Source organism: Danio rerio, chromosome 8 (assembly GCF_049306965.1).
Source record: "Danio rerio strain Tuebingen ecotype United States chromosome 8, GRCz12tu, whole genome shotgun sequence".
Classification (NCBI taxonomy): Eukaryota; Metazoa; Chordata; class Actinopteri; order Cypriniformes; family Danionidae; genus Danio; species Danio rerio.
In genome coordinates this window covers 24,269,647-24,289,168 of record NC_133183.1, presented here as the reverse complement: position 1 = coordinate 24,289,168, position 19,522 = coordinate 24,269,647, and the positions used below count along the sequence as shown (strand labels likewise).

The 19,522-nt window shown below is 35.4% G+C and overlaps 1 protein-coding gene and 1 long non-coding RNA gene across 6 annotated transcripts; both read right to left on the bottom strand.

The window, feature by feature from the left end:
* Nucleotides 1–5,751: 5,751 nt before the first annotated feature.
* On the bottom strand, nt 5,752–15,728 carry si:dkey-23c22.5. Of its 4 annotated transcripts, XM_073910348.1 has the most exons (10): nt 15,435–15,728; nt 14,476–14,602; nt 13,530–13,682; nt 13,383–13,412; nt 10,524–10,649; nt 8,969–9,124; nt 8,750–8,837; nt 8,489–8,676; nt 6,879–6,918; nt 5,752–6,673 (listed from the first exon to the last, which is right to left on the bottom strand). In XM_073910348.1, the coding sequence occupies exons 3-9, from the start codon at nt 13,624–13,626 to the stop codon at nt 6,890–6,892; spliced, it is 714 nt and encodes a 237-aa protein (XP_073766449.1). In that variant the 5' UTR covers nt 13,627–13,682; nt 14,476–14,602; nt 15,435–15,728; the 3' UTR covers nt 5,752–6,673; nt 6,879–6,889. The 4 variants fall into 4 exon arrangements, with proteins under 4 accessions (XP_073766449.1, XP_073766448.1, XP_073766447.1 ...); XM_073910347.1 differs by lacking the exon at nt 14,476–14,602; XM_073910346.1 differs by lacking the exons at nt 14,476–14,602; nt 15,435–15,728 and having other exon boundaries at nt 13,383–13,618.
* Nucleotides 15,729–16,166: 438 nt separating this feature from the next.
* LOC137496340 (uncharacterized) lies at nt 16,167–19,522 on the bottom strand. Of its 2 annotated transcripts, none has more exons than XR_011016581.2 (6): nt 19,466–19,522; nt 18,116–18,221; nt 17,923–17,993; nt 17,304–17,488; nt 16,837–17,138; nt 16,167–16,522 (listed from the first exon to the last, which is right to left on the bottom strand). It is a non-coding gene; the product is annotated as an uncharacterized lncRNA (long non-coding RNA). The 2 variants fall into 2 exon arrangements; XR_012384302.1 differs by having other exon boundaries at nt 16,841–17,138.

The window sequence follows — 19,522 nt, the reverse complement described above, 5'->3', positions numbered from 1 at the left end:
TGTACTGTATCAGGTTAACTGGCTATATTCTCTTATCGCGTGCAAAGTCACGTTAAAAACGCGACGCGTGCTGTTTGTTTACGGAGCTCCGTGGTAGAGGTCTGCATTCTCGCTGCTGTCCCCACGCCTGATTTCTGCGGCGCAGGAATAAATTTCCGAATCAATCGCGGGAGCGGTCGGTAACAGGTTTAATTTGAGACGGGAGCGGGCTTTCTAGCAATATCGTGGATATTGCTATGTGAATGAGACAGAGCTTTGCCTGCCTGTGTGTCTGCTTGGCGCTTGTGTGTATGTGTTAGTGCGCGCGTATGAGAGAGAGAGAGAGAGAGCTCTGTCTGGCTGTCTCTGGACTGTTTAGCTGGGTGATTTTCGGTTATGTTCTCCCCCGCTCTTTAGCGGGATCGGGCGCGGCGGGCAGAAAACGGGGCGGTTCGGGCACCGGGACAAGAAATTCTAAATATAAGCGGGAGCGGTCGGGTTCAGGCTAAAACCTGGCGGGTGCGGGCGGAAGCGGGAGCGTTGTCGTCCAGAGGTGTGTGTGTGTTTGTGTGTGTGTGTGTGTGGCAGCTAAAATCCACGCCTACACTATGGAGCGCGTATGAACTGTGATTACTTTTATATTGCTGATTAGCTATTGGGCATTTCATTCTCTGACTGAAGGCAGTCGACCAATCGTGACAGACTGTCATCGGTCCAATCAGCGCAGATTAGCTTCGCGCTAAGGAGGGGTTTGGGAACAAATGAATCACTGGACGATTCATACAGGAGTCGCTGGGATAATTAGGTAAAAATAAATGCAGATTATAAGACCATGAAAGTGTTTTTTGACTTTGCATGCATATTAGACTGTTGTTGGAGACCATTACAACCAAGATATGACCCTATTTCATGTATAATATGGGCTCTTTAAAGTCCAAGAACCCTAATTTGGTGTATTAGAACTATTTTTCCTCAGAGTGAATAATATGTTATATATTATATATACATACATACATAATTCAATAATGCATCTTTGTATGGACAAAGAAAAGGGCAGCTGCAAAAGAGCTGTTTAAAATTCATGATGTTAACCTGGACAATACATCCAGCAAAAAGATACTGATGTGATCATTTTCATGTCAACAAATTATTTTGGTAAATATTACATATTATTATAGGAAAAAATGTTGTAATATATATATATATATATATATATATATATATATATATATATATATATATATATATATATATATATATATATATATATAATTATTATTATTCATTTATTTTTTTACATTTTTTTTCAAGACACTTCTATATAGCTTAAAGTGACATTTAAAGGCTTAACTAGGTTAATTAGGTTAACTAGCCAGGTTAGGGTAATTAGGCAAGTTATTGTATAATGATGGTTTGTTCTGTAGACTATCAAAAAAATATATAGTTTAAAAGGGCTAATAATTTTGACCTTAAAATGTTTTTAAAAATTAAAAACTGCTTTTATTCTGGCCAAAATAAAACAAGAGTTTCTCCGGAAGAAAAAACATTATCAGTCATACTGTGAAAATTTCCTTGCTCTGTTAAACATCATTTGGGAAATATTTAAAAAGCAATAAAAAAATAAAATGGGGGCTAATAATTCTGACTTCAACTGTATGTATATATATATATATATATATATACACATTTAGTTGGGGGGGGGGGGGGGGGCATTTATAACTTGCTTTTACAAAATGCTCAAGTGAATCCTGCATTTTCTTGAGAGGCTTATAAAAAGGATGAGTTTCCAGAATGAAGGGAAGAAAAATTAATGGCACAAACTGTACTGGGATGCTTTTATTGGCCTCTCAGGAACTCACATCCTTCTGCATTTTGTTCCAAGCTCACACCCAAGAACACTATGTTCAGTTGTTGATATATATTTTAAATACATACACGTCTTTTACTGTATTTTGATTACATATTGGTTTGGTATAATAATGCCCACATGTAAAGACATTAATAATTCATCAAACATTGTGTATATAACTAACAGAAGCACAATTCATCCAGCTCAGTTTATTCATTCACACACACATAGGGTTTCAATTCGAAGCAGTGTAAATTGATCATTGTAATGGGGAGACTGACACGGAGGGATCCACTATGCAGTATTTATTAATCACAATCAAGCACAAACATCCAATACGCACTAAAGTGCGAACACATCAACAGTAATCAAGGTCGTTGGGCTGGCGGCTGACAGACACGGAGTGATTTACCAGGCTTAGATCATTGGCAGGCAGCGTGGTTCAGTCCTTATAACAGGCGTGGGTCGAGGGCAGGCAGCATGGTTCAGAATCCGTGTAACAAGCAAGGGTCGTGGGCAGGCAGAAGGCAACTGAGGGTGCTTTCACACCTACACTTTTGTTTCAGAACGTATCTCGTTTGCCCAGTTAGCGCGGTTCGATTGGCATATGTGAACAGGGCAATCACGCTCTGTTCCGCGCCAAAGTAATCGCTCCGAGATCGCTTGAGTAAGGTGGTCTCAAGTCGATTGAAACGAACCCTGGAGCGGATCGATTGCAGTGAGAAAGCGATCCGATCCGAGCGTGGTTATATCACAGTGTTTTATGCATATGTAATAGGCTTACGGCTATATGAAGAGAGAGTTATGAGTAGGGCGGGAAGTTTCGCGAGTCTCCGGTTGCCCGCAAACGAGTGATGATCTCCCGGTAATCTTGCGTCTCCCTCCCTCAAATAGGCATCGTAGTGCACCCTTCTCACCCCTCCCCACCGCGTCTCTCCTCAGACATGTCGCGCGTGCGCACCCTGTCAATCACCACCAAACCACCACTTCTCCTGACAGCTGAGCGGGACGCTGCAAAATAAACCCTGACACTCTGACCAATGTAAGGAGAGTTTACTCGCACGTGACTTGTTTTAGCTCTTTTGGTCCGTTTAGAAACTTTGCAGTGTGAAAGCGAACCGCTCCAAGAGCAAATAGCAACAATGTAACAATTGTAATCTCTGTTTCGGAACAACTGAATCGATTCACAGGTGTGAAAGCACCCTCAGAGTCAGGAACAGTCCAGGGTTATGCACAAGAGATCAGGCAGGAAATAACGCTCAGAAATGCTTGCCGGGGCTAAACAAGACTTCGCAATGAACAGTGGTTTGAGTGTGGCTTATATAGGTGGCGTGGGTCATTACCGTGATTCAGTTCAGGTGTTTGCACAATCAGTGTAAGTGGATGATGTAATGCTAGAAGTCCGGGGATGGCGGCCTCTGCTGGCCAGCGAGGGGAATGACTGGGACCGAGTCGGTGACAATCATATAGGCACCCACATTAACACACAAAGAAAATTACTGAGCTAAACAGAAACAAAACATGTCTTGTGTATGTTAAGGCAGTAAGTATACTCATTTTAAAATGTAAATCAAATATAACCAAAATAAAAAGTCTAAATGCAATTCTGTCAAAAAAAAACTTAGAATAATCAGCTGCTGTTCTTTCAATCTTCTGAAAATATATATTTGGCATAGCCTAACTGTTTTTTGGTTAAAGTCACGAACAGTGCCTATTCGATCATTAAATCCATCTTAAAACAATAAGAACAAAACTTACTTGGAATGAGATGCTAAATGAGAGCTCCAGACTGATAAGCTGAGAGCTGAGATGTGAATAACAGTAATGAATAAAGCATGTGACAAACTTGTGACTGTGTAAAAAAACATACAATGGAGTCTTTGCGCAGGATTCATAGAAACCCGTTGTTATTATATTAATTGGTTATATTGTTGCTACTAATCAGAGTCTGTTTTGCTTAAATAATAAAAGATACATAAATAAGATTTTTCCTGCATGAACATGCTTTAGAAACCAAATATTCAGCTTACTAAAGCTTATAGACACAACCAAATGTACCCCATGAGTCAATGGACAGATACACTTCTATTACAGCATTGCTTTTTAGAATTAATTGTTTTACCGGTTTTATTTTTAAATTGACAATGATAAATAAAGTCTTGTCTATGCATTATTTTACTCTATTCTACATTGTGTTTATAGAATAATTATTTATATTTGTAATTATCAATATTTATAAAATTAGTTTTTATTGTATTGCATTCAGTTAGTGTTAGGAAAAGGGCATTATTTAAAAAAAAATGGTCTGATGTGTGTGGAGTCAGTGTTTTGTAGTTTTTGTGGTGTAAGCTGATGATGTTTCTTTGGGTCAGCATGGATGACATGTTTAGACAATGATCGAATGTTGAGTAGTCACAAATTGAGAGGCAGCAAAGACATGCTTCTTTTATTTTAAATATCATTTATTTTAAATATGGGTTCATCATTTTTGTATGAAATGATATCAAAGTAGTTATTATATACTGTAAATGCCAACACCTTTAAATGTGATTTAAGTTTGTATACATCACTAAAGCTATCATATACATATATTTTGTAGACAGTAAGCAATATACACACATGTACAAATCCACATACAGGTGTCTTATTACTGGTTGGATTATTAATGAATACTTAATAGACGACAGAATACTTAATAGATGATAATGTGAAAAATATGATTAAAAATAAAATAAATGGGGTGAAAAACAATTTAGGGATTTGTAAATAAATGCTTTGTAAAAATAATAAAGAGTTTTTTAATCTGTAGTTTATATAATGCTTCAAGTCGGAATGAAATCAAAATGTACTGTTTTTTTGTGTGTATAGAGATGCTTGTTATAAATGATGTATCTGTGCACTGTCTATTATATTTTAAACAATTGTTTGACCTCAGAATCCTTAATCCAACATCATGACCTTCCCTCACCCTCAAAACAACTTTTCTTCACTTCTGGTCACATGGAATGCCTTTAGTTTGAGGCTATCAGTGTGTGACTTCTTTCTCCTTTCTTTAATCTTCCTCTATTTTAAAAGCAACGCCCATCTTCCAGTGACTTAATCACTTCCCAAATGATGAAATCATGTGCTGTTCTACTTTTTTTCTCATTTCAGGACAATTTCAAGTGGATGTACAGTGTGTCACAATACAGTCTATAGTCACAATAGAGGGGAAAAAGAACAAATCTTAACTTCCATTTCTATTCTTTTTATTTCAACTCTCTACTTATCCTTATTTTATTTTTATGTTATGTTTGTTATCCATATTTTAAATTGTACTTAAATATTCATGTGATCCTTATAGATTTGTTTCAGTTTTTTTTGTATATTTCTTGTTTTTTAAATAACAATATATTTAAAGAAATCTTAACTTTAATGTCGACGCTTATGTTTGCACATTCATTGTATGAAGGTATTTCTAAGCCGATTTTTCATTATCGCAGATTGTTTTGTAGATTCATTGTTTTCCACAGTCTAACCACAGCAGACTATAATATACTCACATGATTCATCTAATTAAATCTAACCTTTTAATTACACCATAGAAGTTTTTTGATTAGCTCAAGTTTAGCAAAGTAGGTTCCCTGTGCCACAAAGTTGGAAAACTGCCAAAAAAAAGAAAAGAACAAAAAAACTGGTCCAGGCAAAAAGAAACTGAAAAACGAACATGTTGTTTTTATCTCACTGACTGCAGATTAATGAGTTGAAGTTGATAAGGAAGTTATTTCTAAAAGCTCCTTTTACAAATTGCTTTTTGTTGGAAAGTCCCTACCAAACCTGTTCCAACACACCGAAGAAAAACAAACAAAAAGGAATTAATGCTGATGAAAAAATAATAAAGAGACCTATACATTCTTACAAAATCAACAACAAAATACAACATATGTAAATAATCATTTACTTTGTACTTTATCTATCAGAGTAACATATCATATATGAAATATCACACACCTGCATCTGTTTACAAATGACTACACCTACAACGACCAATTTCATTATATACAAACTCTAAATGCAAAACAAGAAAATGGTTTTATTGAGCAAATACAAAAAACTAATTCTAGTTGCAAATACAATCAGAATAAACTGATGTAGAATACTGACACTGTTAGAGAAGTTAACAGAATGTACTGTAATTAAAGTTCTAAAATCATTTGTCATTTTCATTGCTTCCATGTAATTTCTTCAGTATAGTGTATGCATTCAAGAAGTCAATATAAAAATATTTAGATTGCTAAAGCAAAAAAAGTGCTCATCTAAAAAGTTTTGTACAAAATTATACCTATACATGCAGTATTACTTGGGAGTACTGTATGTAGTGTTATGAGATCCTTCAGCTTGTAATTACTGTTTCCCCACACAGATCTACACACAGTGCTTTATAAATAAATGAGATTAGTGCTTTATTGTTTAACATATTGAAACCATAAAATTTATAACATCAAAGTAACTTTCTTAATAAAATATTCTTTAGATAATGTGGAACATAGCGGCATTGTTCCTCAGTGGTTAGCAGTCAGCTCGCAGCAAGAAGATCGCTGGTTCAAGTACTAGCTGGACCAGATGACTTTTCTGTATAGTTTGCATGTTCTCCCCTAGTGTGGGTTTTCTCCATGTGCTGCAGTTTCCCCCATAGTTCAAAGACATCCGGCATAGGTGAATTGGATGAACTAAATTGGCTGTAGTGTGTGTGTGTGTGTTTCCCAGCACTGGGGGTACATGAGTTATTGCACTCTGTGCTCGGTTGGTAGAAACTTTTTGTTTGGACACCACCAGTCAGAAGGTCAGATTTACTTCCACTATCAACTGAATACAAAGAGAAAAAGAAAAGGAAGACAGCTAAAACAAGCATCAATCATGAGCAGCCTTCTGCATTGCACTGTCAAAGCATACGAGAACAACATATTACAATAAATTTCACATAATTAAAACCTAATACTGTAATTAAATTTGTCATTATATATAAACTGAGTAACAGTAATATGTGCATATATTATTAACTTTTTCTTACCCTTTAAACAGTCAGTTTAATTTAAATCCACGGAAGTTTCCTTTGAACAAAACAGATATACACATTTTTATTTAAGCATGGTAAATGAAATGTATTACATCTTTCTCTAAAAAAACAAAAGTCTGTACCTGTCTCCCTGTATGAACAGAAGGGAAAAAAAATAAGTATTACTAATGTAATAATAATATCCACTAAAGGTCAAAATGTTGGAGTAATGTTATTAAAGAAGACTCTTATGCTCACAAATGCTTATAGAAAAACAATAAAACAACAATGATTTAAAATAATCAAAAAATTCAAAATTTCAGTGTTACATGATTCTTAAGAAATCATTCAAATATTATTGGTGCTGTAAAAATAATTCATATTATGATTAGTTTTAAATCAGCTTTTGCTAGTTAATATTTTTGTATATTCAAAAGAACAGGATTTATTTAAAACAAAATATTTTGCAACAATATATTAGTCTTTTTTTAAGTTTTTACTGCAGCTTCAGTGCAATACATTTTTGATTTGCATGATTTTCTTTCTATTTTACTTACCACAAACCTATGAATGGTATTGTTTCTATTCACAAAATGCAAACAGCAACAATGATTGTAAAAAATGTTTGCCTTTCTGTGTTCTTTAATCTTGTTTCCCCCACAGTTCAAAGACTTGAATTTTAGAAAAACTGTATACAGTAAATTGGCAGTGTCACTGTCCCATCACTGCAAGAGCTGATAATTCTACTGTTGAGACCCTTAATAAGAGCAGCCGAATGAGACACAGACTTTCATGATCTGCACATCAGCATACTGCTTTTTGAAGTACCATGTGACACTGAAGTCTAAAGAAATGATGAATGCAGCTTTGCTTTCACAAGAAAAAAATGAAAAAACAAAAAATATAACCATAAAAATAAGCTCCTTAAAGTACAATATTATTGATCACATGTATTTTTATTAAATATATGTAGCCTTGGTGAGCAAATGTCACTTCTTTTAAAACATTCAAAATATATATTAATGACTAAAACAATTTATGTCACCGTCATTTTTGCAGCAACATCTAGTGTATGATTGTCAAAAGGGTTCCAGTTACTTGACAATTAAATATTTAATGTAAGAGCTAATGCTAATGTGCAGTGGGCTGAAAAAGTGTCCGATGCTAAGAGGCTTTGGCATGACATTAAAAAGGAAATTCATACTTAAAAACTCTCCAATGTGGCTAAATTATAACAATTCTAAAAGATGAGTGGGGAAAATCCCTCCACAGCGCTGTAGCAGATTAATTGTAAGTTACCAAAAATGCTAGATTGCAATTGTTGCTGCTAAGGGTAGCACAACCAGTTAGGTTTAAGGGCACAAACAATTTTTCACACTGGGCTATGCAAATGTGTATTTTGTTTTCCCATTTATTTTGTTCTCATTTAAAAACTGCATGATGTGTTTATCTTTGACAAATATTTAAATTTGTTTGATGATCTGAAACATTAAAGTCTGACAAATATGTAAAAGGTAATCCGTAAGGCGCAAACACTTTTTCAGACTACTGTACATTTAGTTTGGACTGTCATAAAAAAATCATAATAAATAAAGAGCAAATATGTTTAACAAAGTAAAACTCACTTGTGCTTTTGTATCGTTTCATCTTCCATAAAGGTTTAAATTTCAAAACACCCAATAACGTAACGATTAATATCAAAATGGCTATAACACTAGTAATTATAATTGGTAGAGAAGTTGAGGGATTTCCACATTGAGTGTCAGATGAATGTGTTCCTGGATTTGTTTCAGTAAGTCCGGTGTCCTCACATCTGTAAATAACATCTTGGATCAGATTGGTGGGAAAACGTATGATATATGCAAAAATGAAAAGTGAGCACTCACTTTTTATGTGGCAAACAGGAGGAGAAAGATCCATCTGAATATGTGTCTCCAGTACAGTCTGCACATACAGTATCTGTGGAGCTCGTGCCTGCACACAGTCAACAAATGGATCAAAATATTTAAAAAGGTCAATATACACTCCCTGTTTCCTACTTAATGCAACTATCTCAGTACTGATATCCTTCTACACTTGTTTCTTGTTTATTTATTGTCATTTACCTGCTTGTTCGATATATTGTCCAGCTTTACATTCAGAGTGTTGCAGAGCTGAAGTACAGCTGCTTTTCTTCTTGTCAATGCAGTAAAATTTCTCGAGTGGCTCACAAACAGTATCTGATGACCGACTGCAGGCTGTGTTGACTCTTAAACCTCGGTCTAAAAATAAAAAAATATTAAAGTCAGTGGAATCTTTAATGCACTTGAGCTGTCTTTTAGCAGATCATTTTGCAGTAACTTACATGTATTTTATTTTCAGGGACAGTTTGCCTTAATAGACTTGCAATACTTCAGATCGTAAAAGAATCACTGCATTGTCTATTACTGAAATATGTAACAGAAAACCCATTAAAATTTAAGTTATTTAAAAAAAAATCACCTACATATAATACAGCCTACATATTTCGGATGATGGGGCTGCCATTATTATAGGTGCATAATGTGTAATCTTAAGTGATTCGGATTCAACATGGGGAGCCTTCATTCCAGCTATTTTTACCAAAACATAATGCAGAAAATGTTATTCTTATATCATGTGTGGCTTTTCATTATAATTTCCTAGTTAAAGGACGATTTAAAACTCCATTTGCTTTCCCAACATTACAAAGAGGAGAAAGGGGGAAAGATGTAATGGGCCACAGCCTCTGAAAGAGATTATAGGTGATGATGGACATATACACTTTAAACTAAATGCCATTTCATGGATATTTCTCAATATCGACTCAAGATATTAATTGAGGATATTGATAAAAATCAAGAAATGCTATTCTGGCAGGATATAAAAATGCTGAGACTTGTCAAGACATTCACTAAAGAACAAGCATATTCACAAAGGCACTTGATGATCCATTAATTTCAGTGTACAGTGTTTTCCAGTAACAGCTGATGATGCACCAGACAGACTTTGACAAGCACCAGCATGATTACATTCTGTGTCATTTCTTGAATCTACTGTTCCTCAGTACACACTTTACTCAGATTTGACGTTGTTTAGACTTGTTTAGGGGTTGTTGGCAGGGGTGTCCAAACTCGGTCCTGGAGGGCTGGTGTCCTGCAGATTTGAGCTCCAACTTGCCTCAACACACCTGCAGGGATGTTTCTAGAAAGCCTAGTGAGAGCTTGATTAGCTAGCCCAGGTGTGTCTGATTAGGGTTGGAACTAAACTTTGCAGGACACCGGCCCTCCTAGACACCCTTGTCTCATGGGGAAACAAAATCAGTAGTACTTCCCTTGTTGCTGTTCGACTGAAAACTATTAATGAAGCTGAACAATGTTATATTGCATTAGTATTTTATTTTCTGAGCTGCAGTAATAATAGCAAAAGGTAGTGCTAGCTCACTGAATGAAACATTTAAAGTTATGTACACATAATTGCCACAGTTAAAATGAATTTTTAATATTCTACATTTTTATGGGTTTTCTATGACACACTTCAGTAAAAGACTGAGTACTGTTTTAAACCATACACGTCTTAATGTTGATGATTTCTTTTCAATCACTTGCAAATAATTTTCACCATTTATTTTCAGATGAGCAAATATAATGGGGAAACACTCACTTGAATCACATACAGTGCAAGGAAAGCATTCCTTTAAACCATTGGGTTCATCAGTAAAAGTTAATTCAGGACATGGAACACAAGTTGTGCTGGTGTCATCTGTGCAGTCCCAATAAACATGGTTTCCTGAATAGGCAGTACAGGAAAGCCCTTTATAATTTCACATCATTTCAATAAGCAATTTTTAATGTTTTAATGCAGAATAACACAATTTTACTAAACTCTTAAAACATTAAATACATAGATTTGAAAAATGTTTTTGAAGAACATTTTAACTAACATGTTTTTATCTGGTTCTTTGGAGACTCAGGTTCTCTGTGGCACTACTGTGAAAGCCACTTTTTGGTTCTTTCTAGCGCCTTTATTTGTTGAGAGTGTATTAAAATAATATCTTTTTTATGTAAAATTGTAAACATCAATACTGATAAGGCAGTGGTTCTCAAACTGGGGGCAGGGGGCTGCAAAAACATTCTAGAACAGATTTAATAAACAGGGTCATTTGAATAAATTTTGTGGCCTGTGTCATGCTGAAGATTAATGCATTTTCTCTTATAATTTGCACTCAAAAGTTCATTCTGGGGGCAGCCTTAGGAGAGAACCCCAGACTTCCCTCTCCCCAGACACTTCCTCCAGCTTCTCCGCGGGGATCCAAAGGCGTTCACAGACCAGCCAAGAGACATAGGGTCTTTCCCGAGGCCTGTAAAACCTTCCTAGGTAGGCGTCCAGGAGGCATCAGAAACAGATGCCCAAGCCACCTCAGCTGACTTCTCTCAATACAGAGGAGCAGCTCTACTACAAGCTCCTTTTGGGTAACACCGCTCCTCACCTTATCTATGAGGGTGCACCCTGCCACCATGCGAAAGAAACTAATTTTGGCTGCTTGTATCCAAGATCTTGTCATTTTGGTCATGACATAAAGCTCATGAGCATAGGTAAGAGTAGGAACGTAGTTTGACTGGTAAATCGAGAGCTTTGCCTTCCGGCTCAGCGCCGCTTTTTTCCCCACAACGGACCGGTACATCGACCGCATTATTGCTGCCGTTGCATTAATCCGCCTGTCAATCTCATGTTCCATCTTTCCCTCACTCGTGAACAAAACCTCGAGATACTCAAACTCCTCCACCTGGGGTAAAAACTTTCCTCCAACCTGAAGATGACAAACCACCTTTTTCCGGTAGAGCACCATGGCCTCGGACTTAGAGGTGCTGATTCTCATCCCAGCCATGTCACACTCGGCAGCAAACTACCCCAGTGCATGCTGAAGGTCTATGTATGATGAGTCCAACAGAACAACCTTGTCTGCAAATAACAGAGATTAAATCCTGTGGTCCCCGAACCAGACCCCTCCAGCCCAAAGCTGCTCTTTGAAATTCTGTTCATAAAAATTATAAACAGAATTGTGGAGTCCAGCATGCACTGGAAACAAGTTTGACTTATTGACGGCAATGCGAACCAAACTCCTGCTCTGTTCACACAGGGACGAGACACCCCTTAACAGAGCGCCTCTGACCCCATACTTCCAGAGCACCCTCCACAGAATGCCACAAAGGACACGGTTGAATGCCTTCTCAAAGTCCACAAAACACATGTGGACTGGTTGGGCATACTCCCATGAACCCTCAAGCACCCTGGTGAGGGTGAGCTGGTCCAGGCCACCACGGCCTGGACAAAAACTGCATTGTTCCTCCTGGGTCCTAGATTCAACTATCAGCATAATTCACCTGTACTCTGGCATAGACTTTCCAGGGAGGAGTGTGATCCCCCAATAGTTGGAGCACACCTTCCGGTCCACCTTCTTAAAAATGGGAACCACCACCCCACTTGCCCAGTTTAGAGGTATTGTCCCCAAACTCCATGCAATATTGTAGAGTGATGTCAGCTAAAACAGCCCCACAACATCCAGAAACATAAGCTACACAGAGTAAATCTCACCCACTGCTGCTGCTTTGCCACTGCAGAGCTTGCAAACTACCTCAGCTTGGGTGATGAGTCCACCCCTTCATCCCCAGTCTTTGCTTCCTCAATGAAAGACATCAACACATTATTAAATATGAAAATGTAATAGTGGCCTATATTTAATAATGCTCAGCATATCTGCTTAGAGTTTAATAATGCATATTTTTCAAGGTGTTAATCCAATTTATTTACCCACATTTTTGAAAATGTAAATGAGCATGTTCGAAATTATTTTAAGTTGGAAATAAACAGCATTTTAAAGTCAGCAAAACTGCTAAATCTATTCTAAATATAGTGTTATTATGCAAATTATAACTTGTGGCTTAAGTTACCTCAACTTATGTAAACAAAAAAAGGAATATATATATTTTTAAAGAATTCAACAGACTGAAATCATCCTCCATTGTTCACAGAATGGTTAACTGTTAGCCATGAATAGGCTAATGAATGACAAATCCCTTTAAAATCAATACATTTTTGATAATTTTAGACTCTCAGCTGAGAAGGTACAGAGAGTACAGAAATAGCAAGAAAAAACTGCATAAATGTGATAAATCGTACACAAAGTATGGCTTTATGGAATACAATGAGGGCAGACCACAGTGCACACTGCGTTTGAATATTTCATAGGCAAAAACACTAAAACCATGTCAATTCAACATATAGCTTACAACAATTCATCTAGAGCATAAATAGTTAAATTTTAACTGTTTTAGGAAAAGTTAATTTAAGGATCTTTTTAAAATTTTTACATTTTTTTGAATTGGGGCAGCACCAAAAATGATTTGTCCTATACAATGGGGCCTTCGGCTAAAAAAGTTTGAGAACCACTGTGATAAAGAAAACATCTAAAGGCAAAACAAAAAAATAAAGAATTATATATGCTACAATTTGCATTCCTACCTGCAGCACACATTGGGCAGCACTGGCAGTCTATCTCATATTCAGCCCGAGCACATTGACAAGAACAAAGATCATAGTTCAGAGGAACAATAATTGAAATAAGAATAAAAATAGTTAAAGCGAACATGGCCACAGTCTAGATATTACTCTGTTGAGTAACTGTCAGCAAAGAAGAACCATTTCTTGCAGGAAACCTTTCAGCAGAACCTTTGGATGCCTCACATGATGATTTTGTATCTGACATGTGGCAGGTATACACAAGAAAGGATTATTGTAGAAATCTTCTTACAAATGCATTCTCTGTAAAAAACAAAACAGAAAAGGGTTCAGCTTATTGTAAATCTTTTTGTCTGTGTTTTTTTCAGTTTCCACACCTCACATGCAGTGTCGTGTAAACATATAAAAACGTACCTAATACCATTTTGGAAGAAAAACGACAGTTGCTAAAATGACATTTTAAGCATTTTTTGGGAATAAAATGAACGTTCGTTTTTTTTATTTTACTACCCAGAGTGTAAGTTATTTTAAAGATGATGTAAAATTAATGCATAGATATCAGGATTACCAATTGGAGTGCTCACAATCTCCACAAGATGGGCCTCCAGCCCTCCACACATCACTTGTACAACTCACCCACATGCTTTACATTGTATGCATAAATAAAGTATAACTAACTGAAATATACAACTTTTTCCTACAATAAATTGAATTAATATGTAATTATTCAGAATGAATTGCTACTTTTTCATGGTTTGAATGCAAGACACAGGTAAAATAATAACTATAAACTGAGAAAAACTGAAGTCGTGGAGTAACTAGGCAATTCGACACAAACTTTTTATAAACAGACTGGGACGGAGCTAAAATGTAGCCTATAAGCTAATATTGTAGCCTTTACTTTTTATAGGTAGGTAATATGAACTATTTTACGTTTTGTCAGTTTAGTGGCTAATCCGTTAAAATCATGGCCCCAAACCCCACGCCAATACTCAACTGTCATTGGGAGATGAACAAATCACATTATGAATGAGATTGTACAAATTCATATAAATGTTGGAGTTGGAGTGACGTAGTTTTGAAATATGAACATTACCTCTACAAGTGCTCATGACCTCCACAGTCACTCCACACATCATCAGTATCTCTCACCCGCCTACACATCCCACAATCCTCTGAACCTTCCGATGCTCATGAACTTGATTGTGATATTATACAGACAGCTGCAGTCAATTTACACTCTCATAAATGCAGCTCATTCACACTCAACCTTTGCAAAGTCTTTTATTTTACATCTGGACGATTTACATGTTTGTTTGTTTTGATTTTGGACTGTCTCTCTATTTCTGATTGTTTGCTGACTGAACATCTTTGCCTGTCTTGTGGATTGGTCTTTTGGATTACCTCTGTTATTTCTGTTTGTACTAGTTTGAGCATTGCCTGATTTGACCATACTCCATTATAAAAAAGCTGCATTCCTTTGTTGTACGCTCCTGTTTTTTAAAATATGTATAACTACAAATTATGATTATAATTTTAAGATATATTACTATTTTTTATACAATTTATGGAATGAATACATTTGTAATTATTCAGAATGCATTGATATTCTTGCATGGTTTGAATGCAAGACAATGGTGAAATAAAATCTGATATAATATTTAGTTCTAATATAAATCTAAAAATGCTAACATAAAAGCAGAAAAAAACTTTTTATTGACGTGAAATTAAAGGATTTTCAATTCATTTAGTAGCTATTTCGATGTAAAAAAAATTTTATGGCGAAACTAAAACATTTTATAACTTGAGGGAACTCAAATTTAACTTAACTTTCCCTTTTTTATAGGTACTGTAGGTAATATAAAGAATAACAACAACAAAAAAACACATATCAAACGCAAGACTCAAACAGAAACAATGATAACCTACAGAGTGAAAACACAAAAACTATGTTCGATCCAATCTACAGAATGAGGACAGCCTTTGTTTATGTGATGAAGCTTTAAACATGAAGCACGTTTTTCTTAGTAACACAATAACACTAAAACGACTTACCGAGTACGGTCGCTTCATTTTTTCAACATGTTGTGATCGCTTCAGTTATATGAACAGGTTCTTTCAGTTTCTGTTGCTTTGTTTACAGCGTCGGATGACTATATTACCATTAATTTAATAGCGAGTTAATAACGGCAGTGTGTATTATGTTTAATTCTATTTATGACGCACGCTACATTTAAATATCTGCTCACTTAAGTCAATGAGATGCCATTAAAATAAAACCTTTCAATTTTGTTTAGCGAACGGAATGCTTCCAATGATTTAATGTGAGGAAAGTACCGTCACATGACTGTTCCCAGATAGCAAAATACACTCGGGCCAGTTCCGGCTAGATTGTCGCCTGCCGAAGACTTACCCCTCGGCCCAACTCCGGCTGCCGGACTCGGGCCGGATGCCTGTGGACTCACTGCCCGATTCCGGCCCGAATCAAGCGGGCCAGATGCGGCGGCCGTAAGCGAGCCGACGCTGCGCATCCGCGCCGGAATCGGCGCGAGGGTAATGTGCGCTGCGGCCCGGAGCTGGCGCGACTCCGTATTTATACACCTTATAAAACCTTTTGGTATTACATTGGTACTTAATATATGGTATTACAACCATTTGAATTTATACAACAGCAAACACAGGCTATAATGTAAACACAAAGTGTAAGCACTGTGTTTAACCTTTGAATAAAGTGCAAACTGCATACACATTCTGTAACGAAAATAATCAGACAAATGACAAAATAAATAAATGTTAAACGTTTATTAATTGCAAGAAAAAAATAGTACTAAAATTTTATAAATAATTTTGTAGTGCACAAGAATATCAATATAAAAACAACAATAAAACAACACATTAAAGACACACAGAAAGATTTAAACAAAAAATCTAAAAATAACACACACACACAGATGTTTTTAAAACAACCCTGTTTTCCCAATAGACTTAAATTAAAAATTTGTACAAACAGCTAAATTTTATATAAACCTAAATATAGAAACCAATTTAAGATATAGCAAGAAACATCTTAAAAATACCAATGACAATCCGTAAAATATCCAAGTCAAACTTGTAAAAAGTACTGCAGAATTCTGAAGAAACATCTTGAAACATTTTTTAATAAAACATTAAAATAATAATAAACAAACAAACAAACAAATATATATATATATATATATATATATATATATATATATATATATATATATATATAAATAATTGCAGAAGTATAAAGTCAAACTTATTTTTAAATAAACTTGAACAAAATCAATTGCACAAACAGCAAGACATGAGTGAGATGATTATACATTTCATATATATACACGTCTTGTGCAATTTTATATTTATAATTTTATTTGTATTACGTTTATTAAAAATGTATCAAGATGTTTCTTCAGAATTTGGCGCACACACATACATACATACCTACATACCATACATATATACACACACACATACACACATATATATATATACATATACATATGTATACATATAAATGCAAATGAAAGAAACAAATTGTTCAAGTATCAGGGAACATCCTAATACACTTAAAATGTTGTTTAAAAAATAAAACAAAATAGTGATGTAGACATTTGACACATTAGCTTTCTCTTCTTTCTTCCTCCATCCCTGTCAGGGGCAAGTTGTAGCTACCTTGTAATGCATTTTTCCACTTCTTTATCAGTGGCGTGGTATGGACATTTGTCCTCACTCCATCTGTGATTAAAAGATAAACAGATAATTAGTAGTGAACAAGTACTAATGTAAAAAAAAAAAAGAAAAAATTAGGAAAAAAGTAGGCTACCTACGAAGCAAAAAAAAACAATAAAAAAAAACAAATAAACTTAAAACACTTTGAAATTAGCAAGAGCTTGAACTTACCAGTTTCTTCATTTGTTCAGGCTGCTCCTTTAGTTGATTTTCAAGCTTTTCCAAATCCAATTGGCCAAAGGAAGGTCAAATGTGTTTACATCTGGAATTTTATCACGTCTGTTTTGGTTTTGTGAAAATCAGGCCCAGCTGCTGCTTTATGACGTTGCATGATTTTAAATTTTCAGTCAGTCGTGCTAAAAAAGAAAAACAGATTAGTATAAATCAACCTGTAGCTTATTCTCATACAACTTCTGTAAATACAACAGTGGGTTAGACACTGCTGATATTCTCTAGTTGATCTTTACTTTCTAGCTGCATTAAACCTTAACAAATTTAGTGATGTCTTCAATTCTTACAAAGACATCACGAGATGCAATAAGTCTTGATCTCAAACTGCACTAGAACAAAGACTGTAAATGTTCATAGGTGTACTGCAGGAGTGTCCAAACTTTTTGGGCCGAGAGATGTTTTTTGGGCTGCAGATGGCCCGCGGGCCGTAGTTTGGACACGCCTGGTGTACTGGAATGTACAGTATCTGTGCATCTTCATGGTGGTCTTAAGATTTCTGCCATAGTCATTGATGGTGATGGTACTTGTGGTGCTGCATTGATTTCTGAAATCTTCATACCTGCCTTTTATCCAGCCTCTTTGTTCAAAGTAATTTTTCTTCATCATGGTATAGATGCGTCTATACTGTCCCTTGATCAGATACATTTACAAAACAAAACATCACTTTAGTATAGTGCCAGGGCAAAACTCACAGGTTGTAATAGATCAATGACAATGTTGACAGTATGTGTTTAAAATAATTGCAAACAAACCTGTTCTGTCTTGAGATGTATGACAGGCAATCATCGTCCTCATCTGTCTACCAGTCAGAAATCACAGTTGCATGTGGATGTTTTAGTCGAGCTTCCTCATATGCATCTATAATAAAACATCACATTGTTGTTAACCTCCCGTAAAGAAAAGTTCAAATCCTGAAATACTATCAAAGTTAATTAATGCATATAATACCTATAGTGTAAATAATCAGTACACAGAAGGTTGCACAAGATTTATTCGGAGATTCATGCAGAGTGACAGCCTTATGAATCTGAGACATAGATTTGTAAGATGGTCAAGCACATGCATTATTCTGTACCCATGAAGATTAACCTACCATTGTGAAAAATGTTTGATGATGATAGCCAATAACAATAAACCGTTTCAGCTGTTTGTGAAGCAATTAGTAATGTAATGTCTGAAAAGCTCAATTTATGTTGAAAATGTATCAGCAGTTTACAGCTTATAATGGACTTTTAGCACACAACTATAGCATGCCTATTCACGTTCAAAAGAGTGTGCCATTGACTTCTTTGGTCGTGATGTACTGCAAAATGATCTCACTAACCTTTGTTAAACAAGAACAATGAGACTTAACCAACAAATATTGTTAACCATTCATTTAAATCAGAATTTATCACCGTCAATAACATAAAAAACAAACAAAAAACATCAAAATCTGCTTTAAGACGTTCAGTTTTACATTAACTGACCATTACAGCTTGAGCAAAAGATATAATTGATTCACATAGGCTAACACATATGAATTAAAGTGCATAGTAATATATTTCTCTTGGATAATTTAAAGAGAATAGTAAACAGTCGAGTTTCGATCACTTTTCGTGACTAACTGCATAAACAAGATAAACAATAATATTTTATTAATCCAAAACGATTAGTTTTTATTTACACAATCACAGAATTAATACTGTTGGATAAGTATACGCCTGTACAATGATTTTTTCAACATCCACGGTACTTTATAAGGTTAAATCAGGAAAAAAACACGTTGCCATGTTAGTTAATGGATTCGTCTACAGAAACTTTCTTTAACGCAAAGTTAGCATACACACAAATTCGTTTCATGTTTCTTTAAAATAATTAAAATAGTTTTCAGTTACTACACACGTTACAATCTAACATTGTGTTAAAGGAAAATGAACTTTCAGGCGTGTTTGTAACTGTTAGCGTTAGCATACATTAGCTCCAGTCGTGTTTCTTAAAGCAAGTTACATTTCGTATCAAACTGTTTTAAATTACTAAACGCTGTTACAACCAAACACCGTGGAAATGTTTTAAGCTCTAAATTCGCTAATTATACAGAACACAAGCAGTAAAAAGCTTACCTTTCTGACCGGAATTCACGTGAAGTCTTTAAAAAAAAAAAAACTTTTTCTTCTTGT

Excerpts from the sequence above, each read along its gene's own strand:
- si:dkey-23c22.5 (XM_073910345.1), bottom strand. The coding sequence starts at position 13,509 with ATGTTCGCTTTAACTATTTTTATTCTTATTTCAATTATTGTTCCTCTG. Across the intron at positions 10,650-13,382 it reads CTGCCCAATGTGTGCTGCAG|GAAACCATGTTTATTGGGAC; the intron begins GTAGGAATGCAA and ends CTGCCTATTCAG. Across the intron at positions 8,677-8,749 it reads TCCTGTTTGCCACATAAAAA|ATGTGAGGACACCGGACTTA; the intron begins GTGAGTGCTCAC and ends TGTTATTTACAG.